Raw genomic sequence first — 20,423 nt, 5'->3', positions numbered from 1 at the left:
TCCTTTCGTGAGGCTTTCTTCTCAGTTCTCAAGTCCATTGGCACCACTGGTGCTGCTCCACATTCTCCTCCTCATCCTTGTGGCCACATTCTCCTCCTCATCCTTTCTCACCAGCATCCTTGCCTGGTCCAGAGAGAGAAACATCTTTCAATTGAATCCCCTTTCAATTTCACTTTCCTGGACATGCAATTTCAACTTCTTTGCAAAGGAGGAGGAGGAAGATTTGGGTGGATTCAAATTATCAAATGGAAACCAAACTTGCACTCATCTGCCCTGGGCAAATTCACTGGGAATCTGTTACCAATGGGAAGAAGACCATGATGTCCCTGTCAGCCATTGTGGCTGTTAAAGATGAGAAGATTGCCAGAAAAAAGAGGTGGCAATCCTAATTCAGGACTGACATGGTTGAACGCTCAGGAATTCATCCCCAAGTTTTGAAGCATTCAAATATTTTTTAAATCTTAAAATCCTTTTTAAACACTCAGTTTTGGCAGGGAGAAGAGCAAATGTTATTTGTATTATAGAATGATAGAATAGTAGAGTTGGAAGGCCAGAAGGCCATCAGGCCCACCCTCCTGCTCAGAGCAGGACTCCCAGTTAAACCAGCCCTCTCAGATGGCTGTCCAGTTGCATCTTGAGTGCCTCCGGTGTTGGGAGGGCCCACCAACTCCCTAAGTCATGGGTGCAATTGTCACATGGCTCTAACAGTCAGGACATTTCCCCTGATTGTCTATTTGGAATCTGTCTTGGTGTAACTTGAGCCAATCATTCCATGTCCTGCACTCTGGGATGATCAAGAAGAGATCCTTTCCTTCCTCTTTGTGACAGCCTTTCAGGGACTTCTAGAGTGCTCTCTCATCTCCCCTCAGCCTTCACTTCTCCAAGCTAAACATACCCAGTTCTTTCAATCACTCTTCACGGTGCTTTTTGTCCTTTACAACTGAAATAATAAATATGTGTGATCTTCAAAAGGGCAGGCTGTGGTTAAGACCAAGAAATGGAGGGTCTAAAATTAACTCGCTGCACCACTTTCACTATTCTCACTGTTCTCTGGAAATATTTTTGTCCCTTTCACTGGGAAGCATCTGACATGGGCCCAGTGGATGGGGCGAGGAGTTTTCTGTGAAAAGCAAGCAACGCTGCCTATCCCATGGATAAGGACTGATGCGTGGATTACTCATATGTCTCTGTGTGCTTACTGTGCTATGAAATAGCCCCTGGAATTCCCATTTTACTCTTTTCCCAGAAGTGCTTTGGTAAGTGTGGAACTCGAAGTTACTCGAGATCTGAGCCTGGCTCCTACCCTGCATTTCTTCCTCTACTCTTGCTGGTAAAGTGTGATAAAACGAAACTGAGAACAAACTCTCCATGCTCCAGTTTCCACTCTTCCTCACCCCTGCAAGTGGAAACAGTGCAGAAATGTAAGATGGGTAAATAGAAAGGCTGCAGACAGCCAACCTTTCTCCATAAGGCATTTATTGTGCAGTTCTGATTCCTCACAGTAGTTTGTGAGTGCTTTATACAACATCGCCATCCTCCTCCAGGGCCTCTCCCATGCTTTGCAAATGTTTTCGAGCTTCTTTGTGTGTGTTGAGTCTGGTACACCCCTGAAAGGCAGCATGAAAGCCTGGTGCATTTGCAAATTGCAGTGCCATCTAGTGGTTGCAAACTGGAACATCTAGAAAGACTTGGAAAGGAAAACCTTGTGGAATCCGGAAGCAGAAGCCATGGTGAAGTGTTGGGCTAAAAACTTCATTTAGGAAAAATGCAACATTTCACCTGTTTGGAGGAAAAGATGAAGAGCTGTTTTCAGTTGAATCAGCACAGTATTACCAGCTGGCACCTTCAGCCCAAGGCTACAATCCTGCATGGCCTTTCTAGGTGCATTCTAATTCAATTCAATAGGATGCACCTTTGAGACAAGGGCTTTAAATTGTACATACAGTTATGCTTGAATCTTCAGGACTGGAGGAAATGTTGATGCAAGGGATAAAGGATAGATGCACACTGACAATTTGACATTTTGGCGCTTGAGAACCTTGGATTTCCGATATGTTTTGCTTTTTAAAAAAGAGCTTCTTAGTTTTCCCTGCTGATCCCACCCACACCCTGCCTGGCTATGTCATTCATCCCCACATGGATCACCAGAAGTGGCTGGTGGCCCCTGGAGCAAACAAGACACTTCACTCTATCCTTCACATGCCAGATGCATGCGCCCAGCAGGCAACAGACCTCCCTCGCCTCAAGGTCAGGGCGGCACACTGCTGCCTCAGTGCCCCTCAGCAAGGAGACCCCGACGACTCTTCCAGGTGGTGGCAGGAGGCCTTGCCCTGGCCTTTCCTGCAGTGGCTGCGTTTGTATGACATTGCATACAAAGGCATGTGCCAAGTCTGACTACAGACTACAGGAAATGCAGAAATAAGAGGGATGGTTTGGACAGAGAAAGAAGATGGCAGGATGCCGAGATGCCCTGGAATTTGGAAACTGAGAAGTTCAGAAAGTACCCCATGCTTTCCTACTTCTCTGCTACAAATAGCCCCCTCTCAAAGCTGCAAGAAATACTGGATGCTTGCCTATGGAGACCCATGTTCAGCTATAGAGAGCCCAGCCTTCTATTTGAAGCTGTCCCGTTTGAAGCACTGTCGGTTTCATGGCTGGCTGAAAGATAAAGCACTGTGATGTGGGGAAACAGCAGGGACTTCAAAGGCATTCACCAACCCTTAGCACCTGGATGGCAGTCGCACAAGTCATGAGTACTTCCAGACAGAAGGTCCTAGCACTACCAGTCAAAAAAGCACTCTTTTCCATCTTACTGGGAAGAACAAGAGGTTTGCCAGTACAGGGTAAGCCATCTGGACCACCCAGAAAAAATTTCATGAGGTACACAGGCCATCACAAGGTGAAAGCCCCACCTGGAAATACCAAGTCACAATATTTAAATTATATGAATAATTCTTAAGTTACAATGATACATATAAATTAGCACATGCAAATATGCCATCTTGTCTTGTCTCTTTTCCAGGAGTGCCTTCCCTCTTCCTTTGGCAATGTTTATGTGACCACTGTAGGTTTGTGGCAGTCCATTTCAGTGTTTGGCTATTAGTAGTAATTTCTATTGACAAACATTAAGGATACCAAAATAAACATAAACAATTTCAGCTGCGACAGCTGGCCAATCCTTGGCATGCAATCGATGGGAAAGTTCAGAGTCTAGTGATTGGTATGTCTTAACATGGTAAAGTAGCAAATAAAGGTTTTTTTGTGGCTTCAAAATCTCAGGGTGTGCTTCTATGTATATTTAGACAGAAAAAGTCCTACAGGTCCAACATTCTCAGCCTGGGAACTGAACGTGCATACTAAGGGTTTAGCAACAGGCACTTCACCTTTTATTTAAGAGGGCATGCAACCAAAATGAAGGATGGTGAAGAAAGTTCCTTCATCAATAAAGAACCAATTTCAAGTTCTCGTGGATTTAGAAATTGGAAGTGGACCAGCAGACACAACACAATCAAGAGGCTAGAAATGGAAATTCTAATAATCTCTTCTCTTTTCCTCCTTGCTGGCTGGCCCAGAATCCTTTACCCCTTATTTATATTTTTTGCCCCATTTCCTATCTGCATTCCAGGTACCAGGCAAAAATGCCATACTTCTTTATGCACTGACTGTGCAAACTGAAAGCATCTCCCACTGAAGTAATTTGAAAGCCGGGATGAAAAGAGAACTGGGATTTCTAGCTGAAAAGCAGGGCGGAATGAGAAATATTAGTGCTGAAATGCACAATATGTTCCCAGGGAAGGGATAGGAGGGCTTGCCTTGTTGTCTGTCTGTAATAATTATATCTTCAGCTATATGCTCAGTAGTTACTGACGATGGTGGTCTGAAGGCAGACTCACTATGGGATTGGGCCCATTGAGGGCCCTGGGAGCAGCATTATGTAAAGGGATTTACTGAAACCAGAAAGGAATCTGTGTGTCAGCTGCACCACCTGAAATCTTGTTGCAGTTGTAACGTGCTTGTGTGCATAAGGAACAGGGAGTATCTGTAGGAGTAAAATTGGAGTATCTCAGAGCAAAAGGGTTTACAAATTACCATGCCCTTTGAAACAAACATGCCTGTCATACCTGAACCCATGTGACCTGGCTGTCACTCCAGTATGGTTGAGACTACCTTGTGTAAACCTACCAAGGGAAAATAAATTGCATGCATCAGTTCTGAAGTTGTCATACTGCATTTATTGTGTGGGTGCTGTAAGAAAGCTGCTAAGGTAAGCATCGAGACAGAGTGGAAGAGGCACAACCAGGTGAAGCAATTCTTTTATTGCGTTAGCTTTGGTTGATAAACTAGAGGAAAATGGATTTTCTAGGCTTGCTTCAGACAGAAGTGAAAAGCAGATGCTGCAGTGCAGTCGGGTAGCATAAACTGGAGCTCACGTCAATGTCAATGAATCTGCTTCATTATCAGTGGACTTTTGGTTATACGGTATCTCAAGGCATCCTGTTCTTGGCTCATCACTGAACAGTCTAAGATTTTACTCTCTGTCTACGAATCTCTACATCGGGGTGTCCGACCTTTGTTGTGGCCACGGTGAAGGCTCACATGCTGGCATGGAAGAGGAGCCAAACCAAAAGTGGGTCCCCTTTTCTCTTTCTGCTCCTGCTTTCTCTTTCTTCTTCTTCCTTCCCAAGCAGTGGCCTGTCAGGGAAGGAACAGTTTGCTCTTGTCAGATGATGTGGCTTTGATCATAGGAAGAGGGACTTTTGAAATTCACCTACCTCTACCTATATGTCTAATAGAAGTGAGACCCATTGAAATAAAGCATGAATCAATGCCTTTTCAAAATGAGAAGAGGGCACCATTCTTTCTCATTCAACTTGCAGTGTCCTCTTCATATCAGCCATAATTTTCAAAAGGCTTTGAACTCTAGGAACTCACTTGTCCTGAAGGTGTGCAAGAAGACCCAAAAGTTTAAAACTTGCTTGTGCAACCAAGCCCAACTTGCCAACTGGCAAGCTTGTTCTGAGATAATGTCTACTTAGTTAAAAAATGCATTTTTATTGCACACTGTGGCTTCTGTCTCAGCTTCAGAAGTGTGGAGTATCATATGAACAAGAAGTAGTGATATGATTTGCCACTCCATTATCTATGCTGATTAATTTTCTCTGTCTTGCATTGTGGTTTTTGTTGGAATCCAATTACCTCCTTTTGTTCGATGCATATAACCAATTCAGGGTTAAATCTAGACAAAGAAAATAGTCCACAAAGTAAGGGCCCCATATACAGAGAATCCAGCTACTCTAACTTCCTACCCACCTGCATCTTGCTGGGATGGACATAAAAAGAATTCCCAATGCATTGTGCCATATGTGTGTGTGTGTGTGTTAAAGGAGTGATTAAAAAAGTGAGTCCAGGCTACAAGGTGAGAAAGCTACAAAAGCAAAAGCAGCTACTGAAAAGTAAGATACAAAGAACAGTAATTCACGTATATGCACAGAATGTATGCATGTACAACCTCTGGATTATAGCCCTTGGGAGTATGACTAAGGTTTCCAGTAATAAAATTCCTAAAAGACTGAGTTTGAGGGTGAGGCTAAGGAATGGAAGAAGAAAGAAAAATCATTATGCAGCATTCTGGATATTGATGTCCAGTTCTCCATAGACATGTCGCAAGGCATCACAATTCAAGCTTGCAATCAGCTTCCGAGCTCCAGCCCGCCTGGGAATGCATTTCTCTTCCATGTTCAAGGTTGAATTCTTTGGAATCTCTCTGCAAAGAGGGAGAACATAGTCAGCCATCCAATACATGGCACCCTGGCAGCAGCAAAGATAGTTTAATGTTAACTTTTAAAGGAATACCCTAATCAAAATTGTGAAGTTGGACCCTTAAAAATGACTAGACCATCAGGACATCTCAACAGAATTCACAGCTGTTGACCAAGGAAAGGTTACAGTTGGACAAGCCCTGAACATGAGCTCTTGCTTGTTTTATGTTTAAAGTAGCTGTAGAAGATCAGGGCTGTGGTGCTGGGAAAGAGGGTCCCCGTGTGCTCCAGTGCCATTTTCCTGATCTAAGTCTGCTCTTTATTCCACACCTGTTTCCCTGCACAGGGAAAACACCACCTTCAGAGGGATGCTATCAGAAAAATGATGCCAGGGAAAGGGTTAGGTACCATCCTGCGTTGTTGTAGGGTCCCAGTCTGAATATAAATGTTTTTAACTTCATGAAAACACACACACACAATTGGTCCAGGATGTTCCTTTTGTGAGAAGTTGGCCCCTCTGTCCAATTTTTGGAGATCCTCTGCGGCCACGCCACACCATGCCACGGGTCACCCCAGTCAGAAGGGCTTCCTGGCTCTTTGTAGCACTCACAGGGCCTGCAAGGGCAAACTTGCAAACTTCCACTTCCACCAGCACGATTGATCTGATATAAATCTGGATTCAACCTATGGTGGGGGACTCTCTATCCCCATCAAATGAATCATACCTAGCCTGGCCTTTTTATCATTGATATCTCTTAATGGTAATCCATTTTGAAAATGTTTCTGCTCTGTGCTGAAGCATACCAAAGTCCAAGCCACCCAATCCTAGCAACGTGGCAAGAAATGCCTTTGTCAGCGTGGCTTAAAAGTGGTCTTCAGCAATCTCATTTAACAATGAAAACAAAGCTCCATTGCAGAGGACTGGAGGCGGCACTTCTAGTGGGCCCTGGTCTGAGATAATTAAAGAAAACCAAGCCTACATCCCAGAGGAAAAGAACATTATTTTAATTTTTTTGTAATGGAATAAAATTCAACTAATTCCATTTGCCTGGAGTAGACTTAGTGATGGATGATTCTCAGTAATGTGCTAAGCCATCAACGCAGATCTATCATTTATCATCTTCAAAACATGGAGTCAAGCGGGATTAATATTTAAATAATCTGCAATGAGTTGTTTTCTAGGAGTAAAATATACCACTTCTATCCAGTCAAATGAAAACTTGGTTAGCCTTGTTTTATTTATTTGCTAGTTTATTTTAAAACATGTACACCCTATATTATCTCTGAAGAGTTCCAGGCAGCTTACAATGAAGTCAGTAATAGTTCAGTGAAAAAAAAAATCCATTAAATTCCTAGAGTAGTAGGAATCTAATAATGCAACCCAGCTAAGCAAATATTTCAAATGCCCAAAAGAGAAAAGAAAAAGAGACTAAAACAGGATGATTTAAATTATCTACTAAATGTCTCCCTAAAAAGGAAGGTATCTACTGCCCATCGGAAGATTATTTATAAAGAAGTCTAGTGGCTCCCTCTTGGAAAGCAGTTCCAGATCCTAGGTGCAACCACCAAAAGGGCCATGTCGATGATCCCAGCTAGATGTACCTCAATGGTTTGGGGAACATTCAGGAAGGCTTCTGAAAATGATCTTGGTTGGTGGGCAAGTCTTAGTTTTTTTAAAAAACCTCTTTGAAAAGGCAGTTTTTAGTTCTCCTAGTTTCAGAGAAAGGCCTGGAATTTTACCAATTCAGAATTCCATGCAAATTATTATTCAACAGGGTTTAAAATAATTCTGCAGTATTCCAGTATCTTATTTAAAAATACGAAATCTACCTAAGAAAAAAAAGAAGGAGTAGCAGGGGAATGGCAGGTATCAAAGGAAAGGTCCACAAGCAACATGTTGAAGGCCTCAAATTCAGATGATCTCAAGAAGGTATCCCACACTTGGTGTCCATGTGAGTGTTGCTATTGCTCCAACACCCCATCTGGGAAACCAGTGCTATTATAAACAGGAATATTCTCCTTACTTGAAATGCTTTGAGGTTGGTTTCAACAGGCCAGGCCCATCAAGCCGGACCCAGACGTCAGTGAGGTTCTGTTTCAGTGGGTTGGTGAACTCCAGCAGTACTAGCATTTCCTTCCCCACGACTTTCTCACCAGGAACCTTCCAAAAGAATACAAATCAAAATCAGGTAACAAAATGCTTGCAGTTTTCCAACCAGATATGTGGAGCTACAACTTCCACTGTCTCCAGTCAGCATGCAGTGAACTTCTATCATATGTGTCCTGGTTATGTGCCCACAGAGTACAAAGTTGGTTTTGAGAACAGCTGGGAAGCTTCAGGGAGTGCAGAATGAAGTTGTCCTGTTGCTTGTGGGAGAAAACATCTATTCACTTTTATTTTGTATTGGTTTTCAGGCCCAAATTAAACTGCTGGACAATTTGGAATCAAGTTATTTGCACTGATACAAACCTACCTGGGTGTTGGCATTTACTTCTGAGGCCTTGCTTATATGCCCACTTTCAAAAATTATTAGATTTTCAGGCACCCCAGATAGGGTCTTTTCATTGGTGGTTCCATGCTTCTGAAATATGGAATTCCCTCCCCAAAAAGGTACATATGGCCTCCATGTTAATGATTTTGCAACAGGCTCAGAAGACATGAGGTTGTTACAGACTGCTAATGGTAGTTTCAACTCTTCTGCATTTTGCTGCTTGTTTTTCACATTCATATTATCTTCCTGCTGATATGATATAGCAGCTGCTGATACAATACATTTAGATGTTCTTGTGGTTATAGAGTGCAGTTTAATGGTTTGCAATGTGTCATAATGTATGTTACTTTTGTCATGCATTGTGAGCCTTGTCAGGATAGTTAATCCCTGAAAGACAGTCCGATAAAAACCAGAAATAAATAAATATTACATAAGTCCTATTGCTAAATGTGAACTAAGCACAGTTTGAGAACCTTCGAACACAGATGGAATTGCTAAGTGAGGAACTCAAAGTTTTAACTAAACAAGGTCTTGAGTTTCAGGGTGGTGTTTAAATGTCCATGGTATTGCTCACCAATACACTTATGCCAAAGAAGTGCATAAACTTAGCAGTGCCTTCTTTTAGGAGACTCATTTGCTCACAATATGCTCTGCTTGTATATTAAACAAACAGTTATTCGTTAGTTCATTCATTCAAAGCATTTTTACCCCACTTTTCAGCCAAGGTTCTCAGAACAGCTTTTTTCAGAGTTCAGAAATTAAACAATTTCTGCCCTCTCACTAAGAGACACAACACCAAAGGAATAGGAGCTGGGATGAAGGAGATAAAAAGCAAACTCAGGTACCAGATTCTTAGCTGCAAAAGTTCAGCAGATAGTGGAGCTGGATCTAAACACCTACTGCTTCCTCTCCCTCCAATGGACCCAGCAGTGGCAGTTGGCAGCAGGATATTACAAGAAGCCACAACTCTGGAAAGTGGCTTTGGTGCCCCCTAAAAGAACCGTGTGTGTAGCTCACACACTTTTTCAGCACAGAGGATTCTTTTGTCCCTGCATAGCAGAGTAACTCCTTCATGGATCACTGCCTTGTTTTGGCAAAGGGGCTTGCATAGCTCAATGAAGCTATGAGCTATGCCGTGCAGGGCCACCCAAGATGGACAGGTCATAGCAGAGAGCTCTGACAAAACGTGATCCACTGGAGAAGGAAATGGCAACCCACTCCAGTATCTTTGCCAGGAAAACCCCATGGACAGTACCAAAAGGCAAAAAGATATCACACCGGAAAATGAGCCCCTCAGGTCAGAAGGTGTCCAATGCGCTACTAGGAAAGAGCGGAGGGCTAGTACTAGTAGCGCCAGAAATAATGAAGCAACTGTGTCAAAGCCGAAAGGATACTCAGTTGCTGATGTATTTGGTGGTGAAAGGAGAGTCCAATGCTGCAAAGATCTATCCTCCATAGGAACCTGGAATGTAAGATCCATGAATCAAGGCAAGCTGGATGTGGTCAAACAAGAGATGACAAGACTGAACATCGACATCTTAGGAATCAGTGAACTAAAATGGACAGGAATGGGTGAATTTAATTCAGATGACCATCAGGTATACTACTGCGGGCAAGAATGCCTCAGAAGAAATGGAGTAGCCTTCATAGTCAATAAAAGAGTAGGAAAGCAGTACTGGGATACAATCTCCAAAAGGACAGAATGATCTCAGTTCAAATCCAAGGCAAACCATTCAACATCACAATAGTCCAAGTCTATGCCCCAACCACTGGTGCTGAAGAGGCTGATGTTGACCAGTTCTATGAAGGTCTACAACACCTTCTAGAATTAACACCAAAAAGTGATGTCCTTATCATCATGGGGGATTGGAATGCTAAAGTAGGAAGCCAAAAGATAACTGGAATAACAGGCAAGTTTGGCCTTGGAGTACAAAATGAAGCAGGGCACAGGCTGGTAGAATTTTGTCAAGAGAATATGATGGTCATAGCAAACACTCTTTTCCAACAACCCAAGAGACAACTCTACACATGGACATCACCAGACGGTCAACACAGAAATCAGATTGACTATGTGCTCTGCAGCCAAAGATGGAGAAGCTCTATACAGTCAGTAAAAACTAGACCAGGAGCTGACTGTGGCTCAGATCATGAGCTTCTTGTTGCAAAATTTAGGCTTAAATTGAAGAAAGTAGGGAAAAGCACTGGACCACTCAGGTATGACCTAAATCATATCCCTGATGAATATACAGTAGAGGTGACAAATAGATTCAAGGAATTAGATCTGATAGACAAAGTGCCTGAAGAACTATGGACGGAGGTTTTCAACATTGTACAAGAGATAGCAACTAAAACCATCCCAAAGAAAAAGAAATGCAAGAAAGCAAAATGGCTGTCTGAGGAAGCTTTACAAATAGCTGAGGAAAGAAGGGAAGCGAAAGGCAAGGGAGAAAAAGAAAGATGCACCTAACTGAATGCAGAATTCCAGAGAATAGCTAGAAGAGATAATAATGCCTTCTTAAATGAACAGTGCGAAGAAATAGAAGAAAACAATAGAATAGGGAGGACCAGAGATCTCTTCAAGAAAATTGGAGATATGAAGGGAACGTTTCATGCAAAGATGGGCATGATAAAGGACCAAAATGGCAGGGACCTAACAGAAGCAGAAGAGATTAAGAAAAGGTGGCAAGATTACACAGAAGCAGTGCTTTTTTTGTAAAAAAAAAAAAAAAGTGCCAGAACTCATGTTGCCAGCAGTAAGTGCACGACCACACACACCAATCCCAAGCCGAGCAGCAGAGCAGAGCCCCAAGCTGAGAGCAGTGCTCTCACTATCTCACTATTAGATAGCAGATAGCAGACACAAAAGCAGCCTGCAGACACTATGTTAATGATGTTTGCTGCTGATCTGCTACGATTCAAAATCACTTCGTAAAATCCATTGGAAGAAAAGGTGCCGGAATGCTGTTCCGGTGTGTCCTGTGACAAAAAAAGCCCTGCACAGAAGAACTATACAAGAAGAGTTTAACATCCCTGATAACCACAAGGGGGTTGGGGTCACTGACCTCAAGCCAGACATCCTGGAATGTGAAGTCAAATGGGCCTTAGGAAGTCTGAGCAACAACAAAGCTAGTGGAGGTGGCAGTATTCCAGCTGAGCTATTCAAAATCTTAAAAGACGATGCAGTAAAAGTGCTACACTCAATATGCCAGCAAATCTGGAAAACTCAACAGTGGCCACAGGATTGGAAAAGGTCAGTTTACATTCCCATCCCAAAGAAGGGCAACGCCAAAGAATGTTCAAACTACCGCACCATTGCACTCATTTCACATGCTAGCAAAGTTAGGCTCAAAATCCTACAAGCTAGGCTCCAGCAGTATGTGGACCGAGAACTACCAGAAGTACAGGCAGGATTTCAAAGAGGGAGAGGAACTAGAGATCAAATTGCCAACATACGCTGGATCATGGAGAAAGCTAGGGAGTTCCAGAAAAACATCTACTTCTGCTTCATTGACTATGCTAAAGCCTTTGATTGTGTGGATCACAACAAATTTTGGCAAGTTCTTAAAGAGATGGGAGTACCAGACCATCTTATTTGTCTCTTGAGAAACCTATATGCGGGTCAAGAAGCAACAGTGAGAACTGGACACGGAACCACTTATTGGTTCAAAATTGAGAAAGGAGTTCGGCAAGGCTGTATATATTTAACTTGTATGCAGAGCACATCATGAGAAAGGTGGGGTTAGATGAATCACCAGTTGGAATTAAGATTGCTGGGAGAAATATCAACAACCTCAGATATGCAGATGATACCACTCTCATGGCAGAAAGTGAAGAGGAACTAAAGAGCCTCTTGATGCGGGTAAAAGAGGAGAGTGCAAAAGTTGGCTTGAAACTCAACATTAAGAAAACTAAGATCATGGCATCCGGTCCTCTCACTTCCTGGCAAATAGGTGGGGGAAAAATGGAGGTAGTGACAGATTTTATTTTCCTGGGCTCCAAGATCGCCTCAGATGGGGACTGCAGCCAAGAAATTAAAAGATGCTTGTTCCTGGGGAGGAAAGCTATGGCAAATCTAGACAGCATACTAAAAAGCAGAGACATCACCCTGCCAACAAAGTGTGTATAGTCAAGGCTATGGTTTTCCCAGTTGCAATGTATGGCTGTGAAAGCTGGACCATAAGGAAGGCTGAGCACCAAAGGATTGAGGCCTTTGAATTGTGGTGCTGGAGGAGACTTCTGCAAGTCCCTTGGACAGCAAGGTGATCAAACTGGTCAGTCCTAGAGGAGATCAACCCTGACTGCTCTTTAGAAGGCCAGATCCTGAAGATGAAACTCAAATACTTTGGCCACCTAATGAGAAGGAAGGACTCCCTGGAGAAGACGCTAATGCTGGGAACAATAGATGGCAAAAGAAGAAGGGGACGGCAGAGGATGAGGTGACTAGATGGAGTCACTGAGGCAGTTGGTGTGAGCTTGGGTGGACTCTGGGAGATGGTGGAGGACAGGAGAGCCTGGAGGAGTGTTGTCCATGGGGTCGCGATGGGTCAGGCACAACTTTGCGACTAACAACAACAAAGCAGAGTAAAGGGGTCCTAAACCAGCACCGTTGAACATGATGCACAAAGAGTCAGTCACCTTGAATGGGGCTGTGCATCTCCATCCTCATCTGCATCCAAGGTACATCAAGATGGTCCATGAGAACACAGACCTCGATGGCATTGCAGATGTGATGCACACCTCCAGATGTGTCCCTGCATCTGAATGAACTGGAAAGCCAGCACCTAGCTGTAGATTTCTCTTGTTGTGTCAGGGCAAGAGCTGATGGCCCTTTGCTTCTATCACCAGCCCTAGAAATCACTATAGAATAAAAGCTACTTTCCACTCTCACCTTGAGCCTACAAAAGTCAAGAGTAAGGCAGCTCAAGCTGGCCTTCCCTGCTGTAGAGAAGGGGAAAGCTTTGCGATTAGACTTTAATGGGAGCTGCGTGGCAGCCATAGCCATCATTGCGGCAAAGTCTCCAGGGAATGGATGGAGCCTTTTGCCTGGGAGGGACACAAGGAATTAGCACTTTAAAAATAAAAGGAAAGGAACAAAACCCCCACCGTGCCACACAATGCATAATTCATGAAAACATCTGTGGTATGTCACATTTATCTTAACACACGAGAATGAACCAATTCAGCCAATGCTTGTTAGGATTTTATGAATTATATTAAATCTTGATTTCTCTCTCCTAGGACTTTATTTTTTTAAGAGAGGGATCATAGTCTTCTCTCAACTGAATGAGAAAGTTGCTCCATGGAAAGTAGTTGGCAGTATTTTGGATTTACGTATATGTTAGATTTATATCCCGCCTTTTTTTCTTACAAAGAAGTAAAGGCAGATTACATAATACTCCTCTTCCTGCTCTCCTTGCCGCAACAACCCTGCGAGGTGGGTTGGACTGAGTTTCTGTGCCTGGTCCAAAGTCACCCAGTAGATGCCATGGCCGAGCGGGGACGAGAACCCAGATCACCTGAGCCCCAGTCCCGTGCTCTTAACTGCTGCACCATGCTCGCTCACACAGGATTTACCCCCAGCTTTATGAAAATGGGATTTGGTCATTAAGTGTGCACTGAATTCTGTGGGTAACCTGCACTTGAAACAGAAATGCAGCCCAGAAATGTTGACTTGAGGACAGTTCAGATGCAGTGACCAGTCATTGTTTGGCATTATGAGAGCAAGCTTGGTTTGGAGCTATGAGAAAGAGGCTAATCTCTCCTTAGCCCACTCCCTATTCTGGCATGCCCACAAAGAGGAGTACAAAAATGTCCATGTCTATTTTAGATTAACCACAATTTGTCATACTGTGGTCAGCCTTAGTTCTGAATAGTGGAAACAAGCCAACCACAAATGAGAGCTGTCTTACTTTCACAAACCACAGTTAAGAGAAACTATTGTTTAGCTAGTACACTAAACTGTGGTTAGTCTGAAAAGAAACAGAAGCTTCATTCTGGGAAGACTGAACCATGGTTTAACACAGGGGTAAAAAATGAAAAGAAAATGCTATTATATTGTAGTTTGAAGCTTTTAACACCAGTAACAAACCTTAGGAAAGGTATCGAACCGTTAGAATGGGTGGAGAGAATGCACAAAAGCCAGAGGGCCACCAAAGGATCAGGGGTCAGGAGAAACGGGGTACCTGGGAAACCCAAGGGCTGGATTAGAACCTCTCGTCTGTTGGCCTGAGATTCCCCACCTCTGATTTAGCACTATGTCTGAACGCAGCCTTTGCATTCAGATGGGGCTGTGGCAAAGCTCTGCAGAGTCCACCTCTCTTGCTCTTGGGGACTTTCTCTCATGCTCAGCCCTGACTTAGAAAGGGAACTTTCACAGCATGAAGGTTGCACAACTAGAGACCTTCTTCCACTTCATGCGCCACGTCATGTGTGAAAACAGAGGCTGCTGAACAGGACGTGGAACGCTGCCACATGTGCAGCTTTCACGCAAGACTTGATCTTTGGTGACCACCACACAAATGCTGGGACTCATAGCCAAGTCAAAGTAGACCAGAGTCCAGGGAGCCAAACCCAACATAATGGATGAATTTTCAACGCTAAACAGGTTCCTTGCACACCCCTTTATTCAGCTTTCCTTACCTTCCCACATGCTCAGAAATACCTAATAACTCATTTAAACAAAGAATGTAGGAATGCCAGAAATAATTTCCTTCTCTAAAACAAATGGTTTCCTAGGCCTCACGACCGAAGGGAACATTATTCATATTCCTTTCATATTTGAAAAGGAGAAACTGATCTTGGCTTCATAGGCACCATTAGCCTCAGGCAGTAACGCGTCCTGTGAAAATGAATATCTACACAGCGGGTCCCTGATCTAGCCGATCCACAGAGAGTCTCAGGGCAAGGCAGACTGCCCTTCTCCCAGTTACTCTGCTAACGTGATCACCTTGGCAGCAAGGGAGCATTGCAGGACAGGGCATCTCAGCACACCTCCCTCTGTGCCATGCTAGCTGCGCTCCAGTCCATAAACTAAAACCAAGTCCATGCCTCCAGTGGGGTGTCCCAACATGTATTTCAGCACCACTGATAATGACCTCTGGAAAGCAAAGGGAATGGAAATGGCGAAAGTGGCCACAGAATCCAGGGAGATTCACTTTGCTTGAATTATGGGTAAAAGAGTAAGGGTGCTTGAGCGACAACCACCAGCCTTACCCCCCGGTTCCCCCCAGTTTAACCAAAAGAGTAGGTCATGAGAGATAAGGGGACCCCCTCTCCCCATCTTCCTATAATTTGAGCAGTGATGGAAGGACATGGACAAAACGAGATCCTGCCAGAGCACATTAAATGGGTGGATCTGATTCACCAACCTGAGTGCACCAGGAATGGCAAAGCTAGGATCAGACTGTCTTCACGAGCCTCAGAAAGACGTGGAGAAGCCATGCAGGGTGCCTGGAATGGAGGCATACTGTCCTCAGTAACTAAGGGGGCTGTCCTAGATGGTAGGGGGCTTTTGCTGTCCTGTAAGCACAGGGCAGTAGTCCTCTTCTGTGAGCTGTGCTAGCCTGTCCCCTTCTGGAAGCACCAGTTTCCAGTTGCACGAGCAAGCACTATTTCCTCATTGCACTAGTGTTCACTTCCACTAGCACTGCAGTTGCACCAGATACAGTTGCCCACTCCATCCACCCTTCCGTCTGTCCTTCCTTCCTTCCTTCCTTCCTTCCTTCCTTCCTTCCTTCCTTCCTTCCTTCCTTGGAGGCTTAAAATCTGGGCTTCAAAGTGGTCATTTGCTTTTCTCAAAGCTAAAAAGTACATGCAGAAACAAACAGGCGGTACAATTTGAACATTTCCAAAAGAACCCACTTGAGGAAGCCACGAAAAGTTTGACCGAAATACAGATGAAGGTTCAGCCAGCTGGCAGACATCTGCATTCAAGCGATGTCATCCTGGTCACCAGCTGCTTCCTTCAGAAATATCATGCTAATAAAACAGAATTGCTGTAATACAGTTTTTGGCTTTGTGCTGTGTGGGGTTTTGATATTTTAAAAATCCGATAAACTTCCATGAATTTAAAAAAGCAATACAAGGCATAATCTCAACTTCCAGAATGTATACAGCTTTCAGTGGGGCCTGCCTCCTGCATGTTTAATATTCCTGCTTCACAGCAGAAAGGAACACCTAAGTAATTTAGGAGGTTTTTAACCCAGGCAAGCTGGGCTCCGCTGTTCGGCTCTGGCAAAGAATTGAAAGGATTATACATTTTTAAAATGTGGTTATTGAAGATATGTGCTTGAAGCAACGTTTATTTTACTTATTGACCTCCTCTGAGGAATGCTTGGAAAAGACGTAATCTTATTTGAGGACACTGCTGATAAACAGTTGCCCCAGTTAATTAGATACACAAAAGATGGGGCCACTGGAGGAGAACTTTTCAAACAAGCAGCAGTGGTTGAGGAGAGAAAGCTCTTTTCCACCAATTTCCTCTCTCTTTATTTTTAGTTTGGGTTTCCATCCCATTGTTGCACCTTTTGCTGCAGTACATGCCTGTCCCACGGTTGTCTGGACAAGGGGTGTAGGCACTTCAGCACCCCTGAGCACAACCTTCCCCAACCTGGTGCTCCCCAGAAGCATTGTGGCTAAACAATGAACAGATCCAAGTGAGGGCTGGCAGCTTTACTGTTTGGGCCGGCAGGAACATCTTTGCCTCTCTCAGAAAATCCACATAATAAACAGAGATTTCTTTAACTGGGAGGCTGCAAAGAGAAGGCTTTCCCTCCCTCCAGCACCATCTTGATTTCATTTCAAAACAATGGATTTTGAAATCCATTGGAGCTCAGGCCTCACCTCTGCCTTGTACTTAGAATCTTCATTCTGAACTCACTTTTCTTTTAGTCCCACTAGCTTCCCTTCTGGGAAATGAGTGTTTTGTGACAGGATGCAACACATGGGAGCCATTTTATAAATGGGCACACGTGTCCTGGCAGCCCTTTTGTGAGAGCAGCCATGACACACAAACAAAATTCTAAATATGCCCACTGTATCAAAAGGATCAGGAGGCTGATCTATGCCTGTGAGGGTAAATATGACTAAAATGCGGCCAAGGGAGCAAGACAGACTAAGTCACATGATACACTCAGAATTGGAGTAACTTTATCATTCTCTTTGCTTGTTGGGCAATATCCCTGAAACTGACCTTCAAGAGCAGCTGTGGGATTTTCAGGGCAACACTCTTCTGCTGGGCCAGAATCTTTTCTGTTTCGTTGACACGGGCCGTGACGAAGAAATGCAAGTTGGCTTGTTCCACCAACTGGCTCATGTACTCGCTTGACTGGATTAACACCTTGACAGTTTGAGCTGTCAGGAGAAACAAACAGAGAAACACAACTGAAGCCTGAAGTCCAGTTATTTCTTCCAGGCCTGATGAATTCATCATACCCACCGGCCATCATATGCAATAAGCTGCTGTTGCAAAGAGGACCAAATTTTCTGAGGCACAAGCAAGCTTCCACTGTTTGAGCGGTGCCCAGTTTCCTGCTCCTTTTCCCTCCCAGCTGCAATACAAATGTGCTACTGATGTTGGGGGACTTGGATTAATCTAAAACATTAAGATCACTTCCATCCATACAGGTAAAGGTGCTTGCCCTCACCGCTGCTAGAATAATTAGAAACAGGAAAACAACAGGCCCTCACACAGTAATCATTTCATTCAAAAAATATTTCCGCTTGCTGTTTTAGGCATTGCTGAGCCAAACCTTATCAAAAGATGTTTTGCTTTTTTGAGGAAAAACTCCATGGCTCTTTATTTTCCCCTGCCCTCCTGAGAAAAAAGACTGCTGCACTGAATTTACACCAGATATTCTTGAAGCGGTGGCTAGATAAGAGTCACTGAAGCAGTTGGTGTGAGCTTAAGTGGACTCCAGGGGATGGTGGAGGACAGGAGACCCTGGAGGAATTTTGTCCATTCACGATGGGTCGCGATGGATCGGACGTGACTTCGTGACTAACAACAACAAAATTCTTGAAACATTTGTTTTTCTGTGTGGTCGCTACTATTTCATGTTGGTTGGGGATGCTGGGAGTTATAGTTCAACCCCCTGCCAAGTTGGGCAAGGCTATTGTAAGGAGATGACAGGCAAAGTGAATGGGCCAGTTGACAGTAAATGGACCATTTTGCTATCTAGCCCTCAAGTATCCAGAACCACCCTGACAGCAGGGTCACAAACTCTTCTAAAAGGGAGGGAAGAAGAGGAGGTTTTTATTTAGAGTCAGCTCCTTACATGGGCAGATGCTTCTTCCCATATTGAGGAAACCCTCCACTATTTGATTGATACTTTTGTGTAACCTGTGAAGCTTTAATAAAAGGACTGTGCTGCTAAATCCTCACTGGATTCTGCTAGAGCAGAAAAGAGGAAGGAAGACCCCCCACAACAGCTAGGCTAATGCTTATGCTGACAACTAGTGGCCACCCCTGGGAAACCGTTGGACAAACCAAGTGGAGAATTCAGATGGGCCATTTGCACACAATTCTAGTTTTGGGATGCTATTCCTGTCTTCTTCCCTCTTGGTTCATGCAGACCAGCAGCAACTGTAACCAGGATCCTTCTCTTTCCCTTTGAACGTGCAGCTTCTGGCACTGATGAATGCTATAACAGTGCAGTCCAAAATATATTTACTCAAAAGAAGCCACCGCTAAGTTCAATGGGACTTACCCCTTTGCAAGTCCATTTAGGATTACAGCCTAAATCATTGCAGCCAAGCTGAGAGTAATCCCCTTCCCTCCGATTGCACTTGTATGTAATACATATTCACAAGAGCACAACAGGTTAGCTGTATTTACTCTGGAGTAAGTGGAAGATGATTAATTTCAAGGAGCATGCTGATTTATTAATTAAGATGTTGAATAGCTTCTGACCAAAGAACACCACATCTATTCAAATTGTGCTGGGGAATGAGAAAACCTGTTTGCTAATGAAGATTTCTTGCAATCGTTGGTTTTGCATCGCTTCCTCGTCTGCCTGAAAAAGACTGGCATTGTAAGCAGCCTCTAATGGGCATTTGAGAGAACGGTTGCACCAGTATCCCACAACAGGAGTGGCTTTCTCCAACCAAACACGTGGGCATTGCAGGGCTTTCTGCCAATTTCCAACTACAAAAAGCATTTCCAGTTTCCTCTTACAACAGAGGCTTGGAAGTACTCCAGAACTTTGTCCTTCCACCTAGCAGCATCAGGTGGACCAGCGGCAAGACTGGACATGGCTCCTAATCCTACAATAGTTCTGTAGGAGGAGGATTTTCGGCAGATGTAGCCTGCATGCCATTGCGGCAGGTGTAACTTCAACTAGAGAAGCCATGTCCTCTTTTAGAGCTGGCTGCCCTAAGGAGCTTCAGCTAAAGCTATGAAGTGACTCTAGCCCTAATAAAACATCATCAGAATTAATGAAACCTACTAAAAAACTGCTCCATTTGGGTTTGGCTGCTTGGTGGTGAGGAAAGGAAATACAGAGCAGATAGCCATGAAAATAAATTTGAGCTTTTGCACGCCTGCCTTGCTTTTGTTTCATTTGGCAATGCCAATATTCTAACACCTCACTTTTTCCCACATGTGAAAAAGATATGCTGCGTTTCCTCCTTTTGGTGCAACTACATCAAAACGGAGCCCTGGCTTTCATTCTTCTTACTATTCCCTGGCAACCATCTGACCCGGATTTCCAAGACCTGTCAGAAGTTGTTTGAACTGACCCCTGTGCTGCAAAGGAATTACACAACATGCCCTTAAGTCTTAACCTCAGATAAAACTCAGGAACAGCCATTGCAACCAAGGGAAAGAGAGAGAAAGAGAGAACTTAGTTCTGTGATAGGCAAATTATTTTACAATTTGAAAAAGAGTGTGAGCAAAAAGGGAAAGATCAAGTTTGCAGTTCTAACCATTCTATGAGCTTTTCTACACAAATACATCAGTTGTATTTTCTTTTGGTTTCATGAGGTCTGGAATACGTTTGCAAGCCAAGACACTACTGGCCTCTTCTTCTCTCCTAAATGGTCCCCTGATGGAACCATCTCCCCTCCTTTCACAAGCTAAACCGAACAATATAGAATTGGTAGTCCCTTTGAAGACACTTAAATTATGCAGATCCCCAAAGTTGTTTTCTTCCTATGCAACCCCTTGAATCAAAAT

At 43.8% G+C, this 20,423-nt stretch overlaps 1 protein-coding gene across 4 annotated transcripts in view; it reads right to left on the bottom strand.

The window, feature by feature from the left end:
• Positions 1-4,212: 4,212 nt before the first annotated feature.
• The window catches only part of F13A1 (coagulation factor XIII A chain), a 112,966-nt gene continuing 96,755 nt past the window's right edge, over positions 4,213-20,423 (bottom strand). For all 4 annotated transcript variants that reach the window (XM_044454710.1, XM_044454711.1, XM_044454712.1 and 1 more), the window contains 3 exons: positions 17,442-17,602; positions 7,784-7,920; positions 4,213-5,764 (listed from right to left, as the gene is read on the bottom strand). In XM_044454710.1, the coding sequence (XP_044310645.1) occupies positions 5,617-5,764; positions 7,784-7,920; positions 17,442-17,602 (446 nt within the window). In that variant the 3' untranslated portion in view covers positions 4,213-5,616. The remainder of the gene's footprint in view (positions 5,765-7,783; positions 7,921-17,441; positions 17,603-20,423) is intronic.

The sequence above is a fragment of the Varanus komodoensis genome, unplaced genomic scaffold (assembly GCF_004798865.1).
Source record: "Varanus komodoensis strain SLA01 unplaced genomic scaffold, ASM479886v1 scaffold8, whole genome shotgun sequence".
Classification (NCBI taxonomy): Eukaryota; Metazoa; Chordata; class Lepidosauria; order Squamata; family Varanidae; genus Varanus; species Varanus komodoensis.
Note: the sequence above shows the minus strand (reverse complement) of the source record. Positions and strands in the feature narration are given on the sequence as shown.